Genomic DNA, 22633 nt, shown 5'->3' with positions numbered 1-22633 from the left:
GTGAATAACTGCCCATGGATGGATGGAAAAAATTAGCCTGCTCAAACCTATGGAGAAGTGGGTTTAATCTTTTTTTCATTTGCTGACCCCTAACAAATTTCAAATGGAGCTGCAGACCCCTTTGGAAATCTTAGATATAGTCTGTGGGTCCTCTGGGGTCGGCAGACCAGAGGTTGAAAACTACTGCTATGCTAGATAAAAGATTTAATGCCAGCTGACAGATTATCCCTAAGCTTACATGCTAGAGGACTGAGTTTTTGGAGTTGAAGGTCCTGGTTCTATCCACATGCTGTATGTGTGCAAAATATCTGGCAATCCTGGAGGATAAGTGCATTCAGCTACAGGACACCATTATGACTGGCACCCAATTATTGGATTTGAAATCTTTAAAACTGCAGAATGTTGAGCTTCGCTTAACTGGGACTGGTTGAATGCTTACTCAGGTGGTTGTTACAATGAAAGAAACACCATTTTTCAGAAGAAGTAATAAAATAAGTTTCCTTTTTTCTGTTCCAAATGGTTGTTAAAAGTCCCATGGCACTTTTCAAAATCAGCAGAGGGATAAACCCATCTTTCCATGTATGTATTTTTTTTAAAAACCCTTGTGTTCTAATGATGAACATTTGTATGAGCTACTGCAGTATGGTTAATGGTGTCTGTTTGCCTACAAAGTCACTGTAGCATGACTTTCTGATTCCTAGCTATATCAGTTTGAAATACTGTACCTTCAGCATGCAACATATTATGTAATTCTGATTCTAGTTTGTGTTGCTCTGGAAAGGTTTTTTTTTCCATTAAGAAACTCTCTCTATTAAGCTCTGATGTATACTGATGAGAAAGATAAACACATACCATCAGTCAAATAATAGCAGTCTTATTTGATTTTTAAACCAGTTGTTTAAATTATGAATGTACTGAAATGACTAAATATGATAGCTTCCAGATCAATGCTAAAGCTCTGGTATTGTTTTTCTTGCTAATTCCCTAATCAAATGACCTAAAAGCTTAGAAATAGATGTTTCTATTCCTGAATAGCTGTCCAGTGTAAAACTGCATATTTGCACAAATTATTACTGTAATTTGAAACAAAAAATCCCAAAACATGGCAAGGAAGAGCATACAGTCTGTCCAGCATAATACTTGTATGAGCCTATTGATGTCCATCATGACAATATTTTGACTATAACAAAATCCTTTATAAAATCATAAGTCTTAGTCACATAGGCATACAAAGGGTTAAAATACAATCTAAGCTCACACTGAGATTTGTCTGTTTCCTTAGGAAAATATCAACTACATGAGCCACATTCTGCGTTCAGGTGCATGACCATGCAACTCCCGCTGAGTCAGAGTTTCTAAAATGAGTATTTTAACATTTGACAATTATGACAAAAATGCACATTGAGGGCATTTCTCAGCCCAGGTTTACACAGCAGTAAGGGGCTAAGACAGAGATCTTCCACGTGGCTGAACAAACTGGCTGTAGACCAGGCCAACCAAGTATGTCACGTGCTAATGATGTCTGCATGTATGGCAGTTTGTTGGGCATCACCACAGCCTTTACTCCAGTGTGGGCATAGAGGCTGGGTGGCTGTGTATTTTGACATGGCTACATCTCTGGGGTCCATCAAGATTCATGGAAGTGCCTGTAGAAATACTGAGGATTTCATGCCACAAATACACTTAGGGCAGGATTCTGTCCTAAGGTAATCAGAGAAAAGGTTCTGTCCTACAAGATAGTACTAACCTCTGCAGTTCTTGAACCTTACCATGTTTTCCGATGTTAGTCTACTAACTTCAAGTCGGATGCTGTCATTTATGTCATTTTCCTCCCTAAACAACTTTTGTAAATGGATAATTTCTTGACTAAGATGTTCAACTTTAAAGTTCAAAGCTTCAATCTCCTTTTCATAGTTCTCTTTCTGAGACTGGAATTGGCTTTCCAACACTCTGTTAAAAAACAAAAATTGGAAGCTACAGACGGAGTATGATTTTGGCAGCAATATGCTTTCTCCCAGGGCCAAGACAAAACCAATCTGAAAACAAGGCATAGAGTTAACATAGAGCTGTAACAACTCCAGAATCTGAACACCCCGGGAATTCAGACCAATGATGATATCCCAAAACACACACACACACACACACACACACACCCCATTTTGTTTCTCATTACAAGGGTTCAATTTAAACAGTTTTCAGTTTTATGTTATAGTTTATGACTATACAGTACAAAGCTATTCAGTTATCTCATCTTTCCTGATATGCATGCAATGTATTGTTCATGTCTGTAAACAGGGATTTCATTGAACAACTTCAGAACCTTTAAAGAAACATCACCGCATGCAGACACGTAAATCAGAGAAAGTAACCATTTCAGGTGGATTAAGGACCTTCATGGTAAACTACAAAACACCCAAATTATGTGCAGTGTGGTTTTATCCCAAAATAAATGGATTTCACTAGTAACACTTGTTCTTAAAGGCTCTGAGTCAAAAAATCTTTAGTATTGTACAGCTAGAAAAATGAAACAAAAGCTATATGACTGGATTAAAAACGCAGCTCAGAGAATGTTTTCTTGTACATAATATATCCATCAAGACAGTCTGAGCTTTTTTGTTCCTTTCAGCCCATGGCTCTCCACTCAAAAGATTGGGTTTCTCATCAAAACATTAAGATTTATGGAGATTAGTCTCATGAATCCCCATGGAAAGTTCTCTAGCTATTAAAAAATACCCATATGCTTCTAATGCTTGCACTATTAAAATACCATCCTTACTTAATGTTTATAATGCCCAATCCTGCAAGTTTTATTCATGAGTAATTTTTTATTCATGCATTTGTCCCACTGACTTCATAACAATGCGACTTGCTGGACTGAGCCCTAAACTATTCTGTTATTAGGCAATGCTCATTCATTTGTTAATAATGCTTTCGTTACGATACTGTAAGACCAGTTTCCTTATTACTGCCCCCTACCGTTTATCCTCTGAATCTCAGACCAGAATTACGAACATTATTACATTATATGACATAATTAAACTAACCTTGTGGCTTTTTTCAGGCCCTCATAAGCAAACCAAAGTTCTCCATCTTCATTTAAATGTTCCAAATCTTCTATGGACAGCCTAAAGCACAAGGCAAGACAATATAAAACGTGTATGGAAGAAAAAATTAAATCTCTTAAAAGTACGACATTTGTTTTTGAAATTTTAAAAAGCCTAGAAAAAAATATATTTTACCTGCTTCTTACGGCCTCAACATCATAGCTCTCAATAAATTGTTCTGCAACTTCTGACACCTTTTCTGAAAATAAACATTATGTAAAGAATGAATTTTCAGGTTATATATGTCATACAAATAATCACATCAGCCTCTTTCTAAACCAGCCAAGTTCTTTGCTGGTGGATGATGCATATACTTAATTTAACTAAGAAGTGCAATCCAGGGACTTCACTCTAGCCTTATCTCTTTATGGATATCTAGGTAGGTACAAATGCCAAGGATGCTGTCTATCATTTGCACTTGATATGAAAGTTATGTCCTTTCCTTCTGAATTTGGACCTCGCTGGAGTTATCCACACCTTTGCTATTTACTGCTTTGATTACTGCACGATGATTTACACGGAGGCTGCACCTTTAAGATATTAGGTGCTGCAGCGAGCGTAGAAAGTGGCAGCACTCCTGTTAACCATCATTTCTCACAGTCTCTGGTGACACACATGCCTAACTTTAAGAATGCAAGTAGTCCTTTTGACTACTCATATGCTTTAGTCACGTGTTTAAGTGCCTTGCTGAATCAGAACTACAGAGCACATTATAACCATGCTCTGAGTTGTACTAGCTACTTATTCATTTCTGAGTTAAATTCAAGGTGTTAGTTCTGATCTGTAAATGTTGAGTGCCGGCTGGCTGAGACACCAACTCTTCTGTCATGTGATCGCAAAGCGAGGGCAATCATCTGAGACATCTGAGTTAACAATACTGTTTAAATGAGAGAGGACTGAGAGCAGAGTGCTCTTGGTAAGGAATCCCTGGTGTTGGTATTCATTCAGCACACAGCAATACTCACTTGCTTTCCTCAGGCTTTTTCTGGTGGAAGATAATGTGGCTCATGGGATGGAGTTCAGGCTGGGTTTGGGCAGGGGGGTTTAGTTGGGTTTTTTTTTGGTTTGTTTTTTTAATGTCTGTTTGAGAAGTTTTGACCTCTGAGTTTTTTACTTTTTGTAATATATCTAGAAAAACCGACACAACTAAACATATACATTTAATCAATTAAAACAGAATCGTAAATGTCTGTAAATGCTCTGAATTACATAGTTGTCAATTACCTCTCATTTCTCGCTTCTGGGATTGGACTTGCTTTTCCACATCCATTTTCTGTGTCTGGAGCAGTTCAATTTCCTTTTGCAATTCAGGTATCATCTAAATTGGACAATTTTTTCAGAATGAGATGGAGTCCAATGAGATAAAAATGAGTGACTAAGATGGGCCAGATATCAACTAAGTTGTAAACAGTATTATAATTAACAACGGTTTGACCAGCATGCCACAAGATTTAAAATGTGTTCTGTTTAAATCAGTCTAGTCAGCTGTCCCAAATATTCTCCTATATGAGAGAACCTAATAGTAGACTTAATACCATCTTCCCAAACGTTGATTCACATATTTTAATGGACAAATGTTTAAGGTCCAATTCAGTCCTCCAATATATATGCACCATTCTCACTGGCTACATTTGAAGTTGTGCTTATTTTGAGGGCAGAATTAGGTTATAAATATTCCGTTCAGCAGAACAATAGATATAGGTTATCTTGTTGTTTTGTTTTTAGTTGGTAGTTGTGAGAAGTGCAATTTTCAGATTTTACGCTTATATAAATGCACTAGCTAGCTGCCATTTGTGAAAATGAGAGCAATTTTGTGTGTGTCTGGTTTTTCAATGTGTATTGAAACCAACAGTAAATATACACTATTGCCTCAATCAGATTTTACCAACCACAACTTGCTTTAAAATGTACTGTACATAAACAGCAAACCAGAAAAGATGAACTATTGATAAAACACTGAAATTCTCTATTTGCAGTATGTAGAGAAGAAACTGAAATAAACTGGACCATCCCTGGTTTTGTTTACTTAAACATTCCTCCTACCTTTGCCTGTTTTTTAAGTTGTCCTACTTCCAGTTTTAAGTCATCCTGAACGATATGTTCTTCCTGAATTTGACCTTGCAGCTTAATTTTCTCTTCTTTGAGAGTCTTAATTTCTCCCTTTAAAGACTCTCTCTCTTTTTCATAGTCTTGCTTCTCATTTTGGACCTTTTTCTCAAGCATTCTGCATGGAATCAGAAAAAAACCCACTTTTTAACAACTCATTTCCAGGTGAAAAAGTGTTTTGTTCTGTTTTTTTCATTTGATTTGCAGTTTTGAGGACCAAAGGCTATGGGTACGTCTATACTTGAAACTATCACTGCAGCTTCAATTCTGTTTATAGGGCGCTAGCTCAGTCAAAGCTAGTATGCATATTATATCTGCAGTTCATATATAAATATAGCCATTGAAACAGGACCAGCTGGAATGACGACCAAGTGTGCCCTTCAACTGAAAAAAGCATAAAATGTATAAGGAGTAAAAAATATTAGGTGGGACTAAAAATAGAGGGGAAATAACATCAACTATTAATATCACTTACTGATCTAATACCCAGGAATGGAAAAGAAACCAGCCTTTTAATGTACAGAAAGTTACTAAAGGTATCTAAGAATAATGGGACATATTCTCCCTTGTACGTGTCACAGAAGACACTTGGTGGAATCCTCCACCACAACTTAGGCATGAGAAAATGAGGGATGGGTCAGGCAGGTAAATGAGATGGGTGGGATTTCCAAAAGTGCTCAGTGTCAGCCTAACTTTGCTCTGAATGACTTCACAGTGGGAGCAGAGAGTTAGGCCAATGCTGAGCACTTCTGAAAATCCCAGCCTAGCTTCTCAGAATCATCTGCAAAATTGATGAGAGGATGACAGGAATGTGCCCAGGCCTCCCTACATCCACCTGGCTATGGGGACTGAGCTAGAGGGCTCAGAGGCAGAACAACTATGTCTAAGGGAAAAAGTCTACACTGCGCAAAAAAAAAAAAAAAAAAGTCAACGGACTCAGGCTTGTGTTATGGGACTCAAAATAGCAGGGTAGACATTCCCACTTGGGCTGGAGCCCGGGCTCTGAAACCCTGTAACAAAGGAGGGTCTCACTGCTGTTTTTTTTTTCCTGTGTAGATGTACCCCGAGCCAGTAATACAGTGCAAGAGTCCTTGTCCTTCCTGCTAGCTCCCTATGAGACCCAGGCCTTGTCTACACTACACAGGACATTTGATCTAGTTGAATACCGTAACTCAAATTGATGTAGCTTAGATCTACTTACTGCAAGGTCCACACTATGTGATGTTGACAGGAGATGCTCTCCCGTCAACTCCCCTTACTCTTCTAGATCTGGTGGAGTATAGGAGTTGACAGGAGAGTGATCCGCAGTTGATTTAGCGGGTCTTCACTAGACCTGCTAAATCGACCGCCGATGCATTGATCCCCCAGTAAGTGTAGACAAGACCTCAGAATGCCTGGCAAGGTCAGAGGGAATTGGAGGAAAAGGAAAGATTGGAGAAGTAGGAGGAAGAGCCTCATTGCATGCTGAAAACTAACTTGTAGCTGGAATCAGATACACTTGAGAAGGACACAGGGTTTCTAACTTTTGGAGAGGCTAAGTAACCACATTTCCCTGTATTTTAAAGGATGCCTTTTATTTAGTGCCTAATGTTCTACAAATCATATCAATTGAGGAGCTACTGTGAAGCATCTTATCAGATACAAGGTATGTTTTCAAGCAACAATCATACAAAGGGTCATAATGTGTGGCTGAACTATGTGGTTTTGTGACAAATGGAAACACTGTGGGTAGTGAGGGCCTGTGCCTTAAAACTAAGCTTAGTCCTGTATTTTCAAGCAAATGCCCTTTATTTCTTTAAAATGGGGGTGTGTGTGAGAGAGAGAGAGAGAGAGAGAGAGAGAGAGAGAGAGAGAGTGTAACAGGAAGAGCTGGCTGTGGGCATGACATACATACCCCAATAGCCATGGAGAACTGAATGATTTTTGTGTTTATGTATATATAATACAGTTTCACAAAGAGAAAGAAAGGCAGAGAGTAAGAAAAATATAGTTTTAAAACTACTAAACTTAAATTCCATACATTCTTTGTTTTTCTTCTTCTTGTACATCAGTAAACAGTTGTTTTGTGAGGTCATCCATTTTATCTGTGGAAAAATATTTTATATTTGAAGGCTCTTCCTGCAACAGTGAACATTTAGAGTAAATTAAAAATTAAGATCATGAACATGAGTTTTCATTTTAACAAGCAATTCTTTGGATAGTTTAGTTTTGAATTAACATATCACATATAACCACATTAATCCTGAGCTGCAGGACCACAGTAAGCAAGTTTTGACAAATCAACATGCTATGGGTTCTAAAATATAATTACAGATTTTGATTTCATGTGCTAACCTTTCAAGAGAATTTGGATTTTTAAGAGCAACATATTAAAAGAATCAAGCAAAGAGAAGAGTTTTGAAGGAAATGTTTTAAGCTCCCTCAGAGACAAGGGAGAGAGGAAAGCTTCTGTTCCTACATAGATGGACTCTAGAATAGAGTCTGGGCACTACGTACCCTAAATAGAGCATTTCAGAGATGAGTAAGTAAAGGTCAGATGTTCAGCTATAATAAACAGATGCAGCTCTAATGATTTCAAAAAGAGCTATGTCCATTTACACCCACTGAGGAGCTGGCTTTATCACTTTTCTCCACTGCAGCTTTGTAAAGTTGCCCTACATCTGCTTTCTTATTGTACCTTTCATTTCCTTGGTTTCCTCTTGGAGCTTCTGTTCTAAGAATGTTTTCTGTTCTTGCAGTTCTGCATTCTGTTTCTCAAGTTTTGAGAGTTTCTACAAACATAAGACGTTAATAAAATACACAAATTAACAAGGAACAAAAAAAACCTCTCATTAAAACTGAAGGCTTACAGTTCAAAGGAAACTGAAGACTTTGTTGGAAGTTGCAGATGCTTAACAATTCTCAGGATTGGGCACTATATAAACCCATTGTCACAGTAACTAAAAGACTTAATAAATTATCTTATATTGCAACCACCACCAGGAACAGGAAGATTAACCTGTTCAGTGTCCTCCTTATATTTCTTTCCTTTTTCCTCAGAGGTTTTCTTTTGTGTCGCTAACTTTTCAAGCTCTAATTCAAGTTTCTGGATTGTATCTAGGTCATTTGCATGAGTCGAAGCCAGGTGAGTCAGCCTCTCCAGTAACCCATGATTTTCTTTGTTCTAAAAGGAGTAAACATAGGTTAATATTAAACCAAATTAAAGTTTTGTTCCATTGTGTTTAGTAACGTACATTATTAGTATAATATACACAGACATTTCCCTTCCCAAAACAGTTGCAACCATCTGCTCTATCCCTCCATCAGTTACCAAAGCCCACATTTTGTGCCATTGGAAATCTCTTAAAAAATTGAGAGAACAAATATTCAATTATTAAACTGGATTTGGAACACTGTATTAGTAAAGAATGACCTCTAGGAACAGAATCAAGTAATATTTGGACCACAAAAACAATCACCTAACCTTGCCTCGGTTATGAGAAAACAGCTAATCTACTGCCTGACCCCTCCTCTTGCTCAATCATATTCACAACAACCAGGGAAAGTCTGTCTGAAAATGAGGTTAAAGCCATATTATAAAACCAGTTTGGCTAATATGACTGTTAAAAAAATTGACCCTGAAAGAAAACCAGGCTAGAACCCCCAAAACAGGAAAAAGCATCTAAACAGAGTTCCAGCTAATATAGTTCTGATCCCAGTGTGAACAGGATCAAAGAGATGTGACTGAACAATTGTAGTATATATAGGAACTGCTACCTCAGATCTAAACATTGGCCCTTCTAGTCCAGAACTCCAATGTCAAGATGGGCCAGTACCAAATGCTTCAAAAAGGTACAAGGAAGCCCCATAATGGACAAATATAGAATAGTGTGCCTGTATGGGAAGACAATTTGTGATTGTTTTATGCCCTTATCAGGGTCCATATCCCTTATGCAAATTTTTCTTGTCTAATGAACTGCAGATGATATTATTAGTGTAAATGTCTAATTCACAATGTGATTGATTCACAATAAAAGAAATGCATTGAAAGAAAATTAATACAAAGCATGAATGGATTCTTGTCATCTACCTGGTCTTCTAGTTTCTTCTGCAGTCGCTGAACTCTGTATGAAAGCTGGATATTCAACACAAATCGGCGAATATTCTGAAATCTGCGTCTTGCAAGCCAAGCGCGGGCATATTTTTGAAGGATTACAGCCTTGTGTTCCTTAAGCATCTTTAAAACAAGAAAGCAACAAACTACTACAATTATCTGGTGGATCAACCAACATCTGTTCAGATGTTCTGTGATTCTATCTACAGGGATAAATGATCATGTTAGGATTTTAACACTTAAAATAGAAACATATTCAAATAGCACATCCAAACCATAGGACTAATCAAAGCACACCACCTCCAACATTTTAAAAATTGTAAAGTGCTTGAAATTATGAGGTAATAAACTACAACATTTCATCCACATGCTGAAGTATTCAAGAGTACCTCATGTCAAAGATACAGCATTAAGAATCATTAGAGTTTGCCTCCTCCGTTCAATAACACAAAAGTTCCCAAACACTAGGATCTTGGTCAATTCTTAAATGGCTGTACCTTTCGGAATTTCTTCCTTGCTAGAAATCCTCGCACATAAGCTTGAATTGTTATAGCAGCCACATGGATGAGCTGGCAAAGTTTACGGACTATATATCCCCGACAGTACTTCTGAATAACTATAGCCGCCCATGCTTGCTTTAGAGCTGTAGCAGTGATAGCTTGCCTTAATTAGAAAGAAAATAAAGTTATTTTTAATTGATATTAGACTCCTTGTGCTCATCCTCTCAAGTCCCAAAGGTTGGACCAAAAAAAAAAAAAAAAATAGGATAAGGTGACTATCATTATGTGGGACCAATACTTCTAACTAAATGAAGCGTCTATAATCCCAGTTTCATGAGTCAATTTGTAATGTAAGTAATTTAAAATGATAGAAGTGAGGTGACACAGATGGAGGAGAATTTGGGTCTAAAATTAGGGGTGTTCTTTAGTCTGAGGTAGATTCCCATTAAGTAACATTTTAATTTGGACTATTTCTGAAAACAAGTCTAACATACAGAGCCAAATTATGTCTCAAGTGGGTACAGAGCCCTGTTGCCTGGTCAGGCTCAGCCCACGCGCGCAGAGTGCTAATCAAATCCTGTGGGGGGAAGCCCCTCTCAGGGGCATCTGTGGTGTTTCCAGTACTCCACCTTCCTTCACAGCCACATACAGAGCTGGGTTCAGTGGGGAGTGACATCTGGGGAGCCTGTGTTCCCCCTGCTATCCTGTTAGGCAGCTGGTCCCCCTTACTGTGACAGCTGGGGAAAAAAAAAATCAGTAAGGGAGACTGTGAAGGGGCCAGGCTGCTGCACTGGTGCAGGATGACAGCTCTTAAATGCAGTGGATAACCATGGAACAGGAGCCCATTGCCCTGAAGACATCTTCCTCCCTGACCAATTTCAGCAGAGTGGGCAGAAGAACATCCCAGATCTTTCCAACCCCACACAGTTGTCTTTGAAACCTCCCATTTCCAGACATAGTTCTCCCTGACAGCATGTTCTATGTGGGGTTTTTACAGCCTCAGAGTTGCAAAAGCTTGCATGGTCCCGGCACACAGGAGGGTGTGGGACATCAAGGGAACAGGAAGCCAGTTTGTGTGGCCTCTCTGACCCCTTCTAGATTTCTGAAGCGGATCAGTTACTTTGGACCCACTAGTAAGCCACTCAGGGGACTCCCTCATGTGTTATTTAGGGGTACCTAGACCTCCAGAGATATGCCCACAGCATTTGAAATTTGACAGAGTACTTCCTGAATATCTATATAACAACTTGGGCATTTTCAGGTCCATATCTACATTCAACAGCCAAATGGTAACCTGGATCACAATTTTAACCTCTCCCCCATATTTACACTTGCATGTAAATGCCAGGCATGAGTCTGAGCTTGCCACATGTGCCCTCATAGCAAACTGATTTATTATGAAGTACCGTACAGCCCGCTGTCCACGGAAGTATTGCTGTATTGTTACAGCTGCTTGTTTTATACGGAGGAATTTCTTCCGTTGATGCCAGCTTCGAATGTTCTTTTGGATCACGATGCACGCTTGTCTCAGTTTATCTGACCGCAGTTTTTCTAAATAAGCAACCTGCCCTGCTCTAAAGAAAATTTTTGTTCTCCCAAACTGATACTGGTTAGGATCCTGCAAAAGAAAACCAAAGATTTATAATCTGCAATCTTCTTCTCCTTTTTGGGGGACGAGTGTAAATAACTGTAGCCTAGCTATGCCAAAATGTCAGAAACACAGTTAATGACAAGCATCCTCCTTATGGATTTGGGGAAATATTTAATCTCTGTGCTCACTCCACAATCTCTCTGCTTCAAAAAATAGGTACCTAAATGCTAAGAGAGACTGAGGAATTTGCATAGGGTCAGTTTTATATATTTTTAGTCACACAGTACTTTTCATACAATTACATCTCAAAGCACTTTACAAACTATGGCCAGTTACACCATTAACTGACTCTGGGTATAACTGAAGGCAGCTTCTGGCCTGATGTATTTAAACTTCAGCTGAAGTTCAGTCACCTCTAAGCTGAAGGACTACACGTAACTGGTGTAATGTGAATATACATCACACAAGAGTGATGGAAGAGAGGGAAGAAAATATTTTCAGCCAGGGATAGCCTAGGTGCAAAATGTGACATGGGATCCTTAATGTTTAGAGCAGGTGGGCTGCTTAAGTTGAAAGAAGCCACATACAGTAAACCACAAGGAACTTAATTATCCACTTCAAGAGGATGGAAAGCTGAGCTGAACTTGCTAGGATTAAAGCTTTGGCTTCAGAGAGTTTGAGTGCAAGATAACACCTTCTTAGAACGGCACTGCACTTTACTTTATTCCACCATGCAATGCCCATTAGAATATATAAAAAAATAAATACTTAGCATGCATGTAGCACTTTATTTTCATTGATCTAAAATGCTTTACAAAGATAGGTGAAGTATCATTATACCTATTTTACAGATGGGGAATCAGAGGTGCAGAAAGGTTAAATAATTTGCTCACACTGAATCAGTGGCCGATGGAAAAGAACAAAGGCCCTGTGCTCAATCCACTACACCACAGCTGATTAAATGACCTATGTAATAACAAGGTAAATAATATTTAAGTCATCATTCATATTTAAAGAGTAAATACTTTTGTGAATTGCATTTATAATTAAAGCTGAGAGCTTGTCACAGAGATCATGGATTCCATGACTTTCTAGGACCTCCATGACTTTTGCAGGTATGGCTGACCCCAGGGCTGCCCAAGCAGCTGGCCCCAGCCACACTGGCCATGGCTGAAGCGACCCTGGGTTCAACTGCTCGGGCAGCTGGACCTGGGACCACTCAAGCAGTGGCCAGGATGGCTGGCCCCGGGGGCCATCCCGGAGCAGTGTTCCCCAGGGTCCTTGGAACAGCGGGTGGCCAGGGCCAGTCTGCCCGCTCCACCAGAGCAGGGGCCAGCCATTGGCCCCCAGGTCCTCCCCAGAGCAGCGGTGCCCCAGGTTCCCAGGAGCAGCTAAGTTTTAATCAGGGGTAATTATAGTATAAGTCATGGATAGGTCATGGGCCATGAATTTTTGTTTATTGCCCGTGATCTTTCCAAGACTTTTACTAAAAATACCCATGACTAAACCGTAGCCTTATTTATAACAGATGACAGCACAGAGCAGAAATGCTAACCTGGATTAGCCGCTGCAAAACAGTCTTGCAAATCTTTTTCTTGTCACTTAAAGAGAGTTCATGCTGCGTCATGAGAATGCTGTAACGGCTGAAAAATTCAATGTAAGTCCACCTATAAAATGAAAAATTGGTGAATGTAAATTATTTCATCAGATCTAAATATACGTATTCAAGAAAAAGGAGCAGTCACGTACCTGGATGGATAGCTCTGGGCACTAATTCGAATGGTTTCCAAAACACCACATGCTCGCAGTTGTTGCACCACCCTTTTTGAGTCAAACCTAAGGGAACAGAACTTGTACATTATTTTCTTCCAGTTTTTATATGCCATATTTAACTGTAATGATTGTACTTCTTGCAAAGATTAATACCAGTATGCATAATTGGAGATATCACAGTTTAATTAAGAGGTTCTTTACCAACGAAACAGAATTGTAGGTGTTAAATATTTCTGAATTATATAATAATGTCCTACACACACACACACACACACCCCTCTACCTTTTATATTAAGGACCTAGGCCTGCAAACACTACTAAGTGTAGAATTTAGTATCCACTGATCAAGTGTTTGCAAGACCTGGCCATACAACGATGTATTTCATTTCTAGGATTTCTGGTATCAGAATTTATTTATAAAAGTGGTATTTAATGGAATGAATACTTCTTTAATGATATTTAGATCAAATGAAGAAATATAAACCATTTTGTATTTCTATTCATGCCTGAAGCACTCAGGGTCCCAAGGGAGTTTTCAGGATCTCTTAGGTCTGACCCAAATTCTTTATATGGAAAAAAAAAAAAACATGGAGATTAAACTTCAGGGTTTCCTCCCAAAAGACAAATGAGCAATACATTTATTTTTCTCTTACAGAGGCTTTGTTCCCTGCAGTACTAAACTTGAAAGTGTGTATTATCAAATGGCACAGAATCAGACAGTAGTCTCAATATATAACATACATACAGGTAAATTCTCACTAGCAACTTTAATAAAGCATTATATGGCCTGTTCTACACTACACGTTTATACCGAATTTAGCAGCGTTAAACCGATTTAACCCTGCACCCGTCCACACAACGAAGCCCTTTATATCGATATAAAGGGCTCTTAAAACCGATTTCTGTACTCCTCCCCGAGAAGGGGAGGAGCGCTGAAATCGGTATTGTCATGTCGGATTAGGGTTAGTGTGGCCGCAATTCCACGGTATTGGCCTCCGGGCAGTATCCCACAGTGCACCATTGTGACAGCTCTGGAAAGCGATCTGAACTCAGATGCACTGGCCAGGTAGACAAGAAAAGCCCCGCGAACTTTTGAATTTCATTTCCTGCTTGTCCAGCGTGGAGCGCTGATCAGCACAGGTGGCCTTGCAGTCCCAAATCCAAAAAGAGCTCCAGCATGGACCGTACAGGAGATACTGGATCTGATCGCTGTATGGGCAGACAAATCTGTTCTATCAGAGCTTCATTCCAGAAGACGAAATGCCAAAGCATTTGAAAAAATCTCCAGGCTATGACAGACAGAGGCCACAGCAGGGATTCAACACAGTGCTGTGTGACAACCATAACAGAAAGCCAGAGACTCAAATGGACGCTCATGGAGGGAGGGAGGGGGGACTGAGGACTTGAGCTATCCCACAGTTCCTGAAAGTCTCCGAAAAGCATTTGCATTCTTGGCTGAGCTCCCAATGCCTGAAGGGTCAAAAACATTGTCGCCAGTGTTTCAGGGAATAGGTCGTCAATTTACGCCCCCCCTCCAAAGAAAAGGGGAAAAAATCATTTCTCTCCTCTTTTCAATGTCACCGTATGTCTACTGGATGCTGCTGGTAGACAGGGTGCTGCAGCGCTAAACAGCAGCATCCTCTCCCTTCCCCTCCCCGGTGGCAGACGGTACGGTACAAAATGACTGATAGCCATCCTCGTCATCATCCTGTGAGTGCTCCTGGCTGGCCTCGGTGAGGTCGGCCGGGGGCGCCTGGGCAAAAATGGGAATGAGTCCAGGTCATTCCCTTCTTTAACTTTGTGTCATGGAGATTCAGTACTGGCAGATGGTGCAATTGGGCTGGTAACCGTCCTCATCATAGCAGCTGGAGGCTGAGCTCCTCTCCCCTTCCACCCTTTAATGAGTAATGGAGATGTCCTGCCTGGAATATCATAGCAGTTGGAGGCTGCCTCCCCCTCATTTTATCTCACTAAAAAGTCAGTGTTTCTTATTCCTGCATTCTTTGTTACTTCATCACACAAAGGGAGGGAATAACTGCCACGGTAGCCCAGGACGGGTGTGGGAGGAGGGAAGCAACGGGTGGGGTTGTTGCACGGGCACCCCCTAGAATGGCATGCAGCTCATCACATCTGCGGGATCTCTGGGGCTCTGACCCGGAGCGGCTGTGCTCTCTGGTTCTCTAGTAGACTTGCCTCATATTCTAGGCAGGACTGACTCTATTTTTAGACAAAATAAAGAAGGGAATGACCTGGGAAGTCATTCCCATTTTTGTCCATGCGCCCCCGGCCAACCTCAGCGAGGCCAGCCAGGAGCACCCATAACAGCAGCAGACAGTACAATATGACTGGTAACTGTCTCTGCTACCTTGCAAAGGCAAATGAATGCTGCTGTGTAGCACTGCAGTACCGCGTCTGTCAGCAGCATCCAGTACACATACAGTGACAGTGAAAAAAGGCTAAACGGGCTCCATGGTTACCATGCTATGGCATCTGCCAGGGCAATCCAGAGAAAAAGGACGCGAAATGATTGTCTGCCGTTGCTTTCACGGAGGAAGGATTGAGTGACAACATTTACCCAGAATCACCCGCGACACTGTTTTTGCTCCATCATGCATTGTGATCTCAACCCAGAATTCCAGTGGGCGGGGGAGACTGCGGGAACTATGGGATAGCTATGGGATAGCTACCCACAATGCAACGCTCTGGAAATCAACGCTAGCCTTGGTACATGGACACACACCGCCGAATTAATATGCTTAGTGTGGCGGCGTGCACTCGACTTTATACAATCTGTTTTTACAAAACTGGTTTATGTAAAAATCGGAATAATCTCGTAGTGTAGACATACCCTATGTTTTCAAAGCCTATTTAAACACTCCTTAGAATGCCAATTCCTGAACAACAGATCTTTGTGACTGCGTAACATGGTACCACAAAGGTAGAATTAGGCCTGGTCCACACTACGCTGTTAAACTGATTTTAACAGCGTTAAATCGATTTAACGCTGCACCCGTCCACACTACACTGCTCTTTATATCGATTTAAAGGCCTTTTTAAATCAATTTCTGTACTCCTACAAAACGAGAGGAGTAACGCTAAAATCGATATTACTATATCGATTTAGGGTTAGTTTGGACGCAAATTGACGTTATTGGCCTCATTATTTTACAGTAGCTACCCACAGTGCACCGCTCCAGAAATCGACGCTAGCCTTGGACCACGGACGCACACCACCGAATTAATGTGCCTAGTGTGGACGCGCACAATCGACTTTATACTATCTGTTTTATAAAATTGGTTTAAGCTAATTCGAATTTATCCTGTAGTATAGACGTACCCTAAGGGTGTATATCTCCCTTGTCAATGCATGTATCTGTCAGCACTATTAACAGACATCATATCTCTGAGCCAAGAGATTTTCCTGTATCTCTGCACATGAAACTCATTAATGGTTGCATGCATGCTTGTCGTGATTGAAGTCTACTCCAATTTAAAAGTTATTGGCAGCAGTGCTGGCTATGGGAATTCTGAAACACTTGACATACCCATAACATTAAGAATGCTCTTCTTATTCACAACTATTTCAGTGCGTGTTGTAAGTATTTTGGGAAGGTGGCAAACATTTTGGATGTGATTGACATTGCCCATAGAAACATTCATAGAAAAGAGCTAACACTTTATAAATATTTTTGTTAAAAGGGAAGCTAGTATGAAGTAGCAATGACTTCTCCCAGAAACCCAACTATACTAATCCACATCACAGAAGATCAAGCACATCATACAAAATATCTACCCACCTAAAACTAAAATGGTCAGTGTTCCCTCAAAAAATGTTACAGCAAACAAACAAAAAAATAATAGTGGCTTGAAACCTTTTAACTCAGACAATTTTCCAGTGACTTAATAACTATGGCCAGGTGAATCATGTAACATTAATTGTTTATATAAAAATATTAAATTGTATTTTATTCCCGTAAAGATTACTAAAATAAAACATTCTCTAAGTAAACTTCAGCTAATAACATTTTACTGATATTTGGCTATCTGAAAAATAAGAGTGTGTGCGTGTGTGTGTGTGTGTATTTTATATATATATATATATATATATAAAATACACACACACACAGAATATACTGCTTTATACTAAAGATAACATAGTAATTCAACAGCACCAGTGTACTCACTCAAATGGTAACTTCTCATCATTTGGCTTTATGCACCGTACGTAGTGAGGAGTGGTTGCATTAAGTGTTTCCATAAGTAAATACAAAGAACTTCGGAACTAGAAAATATTAAGGTAACAATTTAACTAATTTAACATTCCCATCAAAGTAATTCATCTTTGACTTTTGATTTTGAGTTAGTCTCTAACTAAAACCCGTGACAAAAATATAGGCAGAAGTCCTCTCAGAGTTCTGATCATTAAAATGTTGACACTATTTACCCTGAATGTTTTCACACACAAATACACGAACACACCCAGTTGCACACACAACTGGGATACTGGTAGCTGGGGCTATCCCTAGCTGTAGAGCACAGTAGACATCCTAGAATAATGTTTCTAAATACCATAATACCAGATATGCACTTAGGAATAAATGTGATTCTCACGCCCCCAAGTACAAATTCCTGAATGCCCACACTTTACCAATATTTTCTACTTTATAGAATCATAGACCCATATGGTTAGAAGGGACTGTAAGGGTCATCTCGTCTAGCCCCCTGCCAAGATGCAGGATTTGTTATGTCTAAAAAGTGCTGTTTTAGGAGGAATATTGAAGTGTCATGGCCACCGCCTCTTGGTGGATGTCGGGGACTGAACTGGAAACCTCTAGGGCAAGGGTTCTCAAACTTGATTGCACCACGACCCCCTTCCAACAACAAAAATTACTACAAGATCCCAGGAGGAGGGAATGAAGCCTGAACCAGCCCAAGCCCTGCGGCACCGGGTGGGTGGGGCCAAACCTAGAGGGCTTGAAGCCCCAGGTGGGGTGTGGTTGGGGCTGTTACCTGAGTCCCGCTGCCCTTGGGCTTCAGCTTTGGCCCCAGGCAGTGGGGCTTGGACTTCGGCCTCAGGTCCCAGCAAGTCTAAGCCAGCCCGGGCGACCCCATTAGAATGGGATCACAACCCGCTTTGGGGTCCCGACCCACCTTTTGAGAACCGCTGCTCTATAGTTAAAAACATGAGTCTTTAGAGCTTGAGCTAAACTCTATACCTCACTGCCAACTGTCGTCCGGAACTGTTTGTTAGGTGGCTTGACCACCGTTTTTGCAGATTTGACTGTTATAGTTGACCGGAAGGGTGAAATGGGCACTGGACGATCTCGAAAAAAGTTTGCACACAGATGAAACTGAAAGCATAAAAGAAAGGATCACAGTCAACACTGTAAGTAACTGTAATAATGTTTTAATATAAGAATTCTAATACTGGATATACAGGACAGAACAGACATTGTTAGTCTCAAATCTTACACCAAATCTTGTAGTTTTGAGACTGGACCCTTTGATTTAAGATTCATAACTAACTAGGAAGCAATTACTGCCAGACTTCATTTCATAAAGACCTGAAGCCTGCAATTAGACCTGCACGGAATCTCGCTGACATCAGTGGAATTGTTTGGGGGTACAGGGATACACTTGCGTGGACATGATTACATGACTGGGTTAAATTCAGATTATTCATGTTATTTTAAAATAAGGTTATTTAAAATTAATAATTTGTTTTTCTGTGTCAGCTTAAGTTAGATTCTTAACAATAGAGCTGCATAGTCAAGAGTAGTAGGCGAAAAGGTGATAAAGCTCTTTTGTTTTCACCTTACATCTGCTTGAAAGTCAATGTAATTCTTTCTATGCCTTTCCATTATTTTTGTCCCCTTTAAAAATAATCAGTGCCAGCAGACATGATAAGCTACACAACAGACCAGTTTGCATACACCTTAAGAAAAAAAAGCAGTTTTAATAAACTGAGATTTCAGTTTCAAGCTTCAAAAAGATTGTTTATGAAGAACATCACACAAAAATACTTAAAAATATTAACTTGCAGGGCAACTATACATAAGAATCAGTCTAAACAGTGTTCTTTTAACTTGCAGTGTCACTTTGAAATTAAAAGTATACAGTTTGGAATTATTTTAGATCCACTGTAAGAGTTTTCAGGTATAGCATTTTTAATTTAATAATATTAGATCAAAGTATTTTCATCTTAATCTTTATTCATATTCCACAAGAATTTTGGTATCTCTGGTAGAATAATTAGCCATGATGAATTTACTAACCTTGCTGTTTCTCAAAATGTCAATCAATACCTCATACACTGTATCTCTGTTTTTTTCCAGAAATCCTTCAGATTTGTACTCTACCTGTGCAAAAAAGTGAAATTAGTAATCGTAACAGCAACATGAAAAATTAATGAAAGGAATTTCCTTTACCCCTGGTACTGGGGGTAGGGGGAGCTTGGTGGGGCTGGCAGGCTCCCTACCCAGCTCCGTGTGTCCTTGCAGCTCCTAGGGAGAGAGAAGGCCAGTGGGCTCTGCACACTGCTCCCGTCGCAAGCGCCAGCTCAGCAGCTCCCGTTGGCCAGGAACTGCAGCCAAAGGGAGCAGCGGAGGCAGGGCCTGCAGGCACAGAGCCCTCTGGCCCCTCCACCTAGGAGCTGCAGAGATATGCCGGTGGGACCCCCCAATCCCAGTGTAAGCACTGCCCCGCACCCCAGCCCCCTGAGTCAGCCCCAGCCACTGCAGAAGTCACAGAGGTCATAAAATCATGGAATCTGTGACTTTCATGACCTCTGTGACAGACATGCAGCCTTACCCATAGCTAATAAATATATGATAAAATAATAATGTATATTGAATATAGCTTATAAAGATGGCACATGTATATTTTACTGTATTATTTCACCATTTTTCAACCAGCATAACATTCAGCAAGGAAAAAAATCTATTAAAATGTAAATAGAATTGTACACCTACCTTATCAGCAAAGTGCTGGATGATAAAAGATGTATTTGACATTTTGGGCTTTTGGAAGAAGGGGTTCTTGTTGATATAGTTATTATACAGCTTTTGAAGCCAATTTTCATCAGTCCCCTGAGGTAACTATAAAAAAGCAAGCTGTGAGGCTGTTTAATAAAATACGGTTGGAATGTTAACAATGACGAAGCTACTTACTACCAATAAATGCTATTCAAGCTACAGATATACAGTGTGTTGTGATGATAAACAGCATCTGAGTTTTAAGCTCTTTCAGAATAGGCAGAAATTCCCTTGGGAAAACCATTATAAGAAGAAAGAGTCCTATAAAGCAGCCCTGGTACATAACCTGAGAAAGTTCTGTGGGCAGGCAGACCTCCCTGCCATGAACACTGCTCCTTGTTCTGGAAGGGCAGTGGCAACATAATTCCAAATGAGGCATAATTTAGCTGCCCAAGAGATCTACGACAATCAGGCCAAGAGAATGGTATTGGGTTAATCACTGGGGTTGATCAGTAACTTTTTACCATCCTGCCTGCCGTGCTTGGAGCAGCAGAAAAGCTAGAGTCGCCCCTGACTTCATCAGCAAGGTGCTCATCTTCTTAATTTAAAAGGAATTAGAATATGGTTTAAACCACAAATTCTGCCTGAAACACAACCTGCAGAAAATGTTTTCATACCAGTTCATAAGCATAAAATTTTAAAAATTACCAAGCACTCTTCATCTAGCAGCTCTAAAATGCCCATTTTAGCTTCAATAAGGTCAATGACTGGTTGGTTGTCATAAAAGTCTATAAGAGTCCATGGGATGTTTTCCTTCATATACTCCTCTTGTTCAAGTTTAAAGACATGCTATTAATGAAAAATGTCAACATTATGAAAAGCACATGTTAATAACTCAGGAACAAAATACAAGCATTTGGAAAACAACGGTAAGGTAAAATATTTGTGTAACATGCACTAAAGTATAGTTCTGAAATATAAGAAAATCTCTTTTCTAAGTATTGCTAATCTTTACAAAAAAAAAAAAGACACCAATCAACACGTACAGCTGCAGCAAAATATACATACATACCAGGTTAAATTGTTGTTGCAGTTTTTCATTAGCATAATTGATGCAAAACTGCTCAAAACTGTTCACATCAAAAGTTTCAAATCTGAAATACATTTTAAAAATTAGGGGAAGATATTATTAAATAGGAAAAAAAAATACATGATCACTTAAAAATGAGTGCTAATGTCTCTATGGGACTTCGAGAGAAACTGATTGCTTATAAATAAATTACTTCCTAAACTTTCCATTTCTTAGCGGCGGTCTACACTTATGGTGGTCTGTAAGGTACAGACATTGCATGCCCAGCTAGCCTGGGTATAAACAGCAGAGTAGATGGTGAGGCACTGCTTAACTGAGTAGAGCGTCCTACATGCCTGAACTCTATGCAATATAACCTACACAGCTCTCTACACGCTCAAGCAGAGCCTCCGATGTCTACACTGCTATTTTTAACCCTATTTTTAGCAGTGTAGTGTCCTGCTGCCAGAGAGCCTTTCCCCTCCGCAGCGAAAGATTCCAGCAGCAGGGAAAGTCTCCTCTCCTCACTGCCTCCTCCTTCCAGAACCTTGCCCTGCTGCCTCCCACTGCTGGAAACTTTCACTGCCCCACATAGCTACACACCGCAGTGAGAGTGGACACAGCCTGCCTTTCACTGCACTATGAAGCTACATGTACTCTACACACCGCTGCAAGTGAAGGCAAGGTCTTAGATATAATGACCAAAGCCCTGGTGTGCAATGGGGCTGCTCTGTGTTGCAATGGTGGAACAAAGCAACCCTAAAGCTAATGTATCCAGCCATCAGAGGAGCATCAACCCATCTCAAAGTGACAATAGAACTTTAAATTGATTTATCCAAATTTACTTCTGATAAGGTGAATATCAAAGACCAATGGCCTAAAATGTACTAAATCCCAGATCAAATGTCACCTTGAGAGACAGATATTGATATTCATCAAAATAAGAAGTTCCCATTGCCCTTCATGCAAAAGATTTTATGGCGCAGAAGACTGCATCCTTTTGATTAAATGGATGCCAATTCATTGTAGGAAATGCATCATATTTCCCAGATATGTAGGAATAAGAACTGGAAAACAGAGGAGAGTTGTATCATCTGAAAATAATTTTTTTCACCAGAGATAATCTTACCCATAAATGTCCAAAACACCAATAAAAGTGTGCTGCTTTCCAGAAAAATGCAAAGCTTTGTTAATTCTTTCCACAATGAAGTCAAACAGGTGAGAATAGATCTTCTTTGCCAAAGCATCCCTTGCATTAAGAGCTTGGAGTTTTGTCATAGGCTTTATTACAGTCTCTGAGGTAGTGATAATTTTTCGGTGGCACAACCATTGTGCCACTTTGTCATTGTCTAAATCCAGAAGTTCACAGAATATATTGAGATGTTTATCCTCCAGCTTTAAAGAAGAAAAATAAACATTACTA

General features: G+C 39.9%; 1 protein-coding gene across 4 annotated transcripts in view; it reads right to left on the bottom strand.

The window, feature by feature from the left end:
- The window catches only part of MYO5C (myosin VC), a 62212-nt gene that overhangs the window by 19576 nt on the left and 20003 nt on the right, over positions 1-22633 (bottom strand). For all 4 annotated transcript variants that reach the window (XM_050966873.1, XM_050966876.1, XM_050966875.1 and 1 more), the window contains 20 exons: positions 22340-22605; positions 21214-21295; positions 20850-20990; positions 20139-20264; positions 19443-19526; positions 18384-18518; positions 17352-17449; positions 13144-13230; positions 12950-13061; positions 11210-11421; positions 9801-9966; positions 9280-9426; positions 8209-8373; positions 7888-7981; positions 7231-7294; positions 5148-5328; positions 4329-4422; positions 3240-3303; positions 3045-3125; positions 1770-1950 (listed from right to left, as the gene is read on the bottom strand). In XM_050966873.1, the coding sequence (XP_050822830.1) occupies positions 1770-1950; positions 3045-3125; positions 3240-3303; positions 4329-4422; positions 5148-5328; positions 7231-7294; positions 7888-7981; positions 8209-8373; positions 9280-9426; positions 9801-9966; positions 11210-11421; positions 12950-13061; positions 13144-13230; positions 17352-17449; positions 18384-18518; positions 19443-19526; positions 20139-20264; positions 20850-20990; positions 21214-21295; positions 22340-22605 (2580 nt within the window). The remainder of the gene's footprint in view (positions 1-1769; positions 1951-3044; positions 3126-3239; positions 3304-4328; positions 4423-5147; positions 5329-7230; positions 7295-7887; positions 7982-8208; positions 8374-9279; positions 9427-9800; positions 9967-11209; positions 11422-12949; positions 13062-13143; positions 13231-17351; positions 17450-18383; positions 18519-19442; positions 19527-20138; positions 20265-20849; positions 20991-21213; positions 21296-22339; positions 22606-22633) is intronic.

Source organism: Gopherus flavomarginatus, chromosome 9 (assembly GCF_025201925.1).
Source record: "Gopherus flavomarginatus isolate rGopFla2 chromosome 9, rGopFla2.mat.asm, whole genome shotgun sequence".
NCBI classification, from domain to species: domain Eukaryota; kingdom Metazoa; phylum Chordata; order Testudines; family Testudinidae; genus Gopherus; species Gopherus flavomarginatus.
This window is presented reverse-complemented; position numbering and strand designations above follow the sequence as displayed.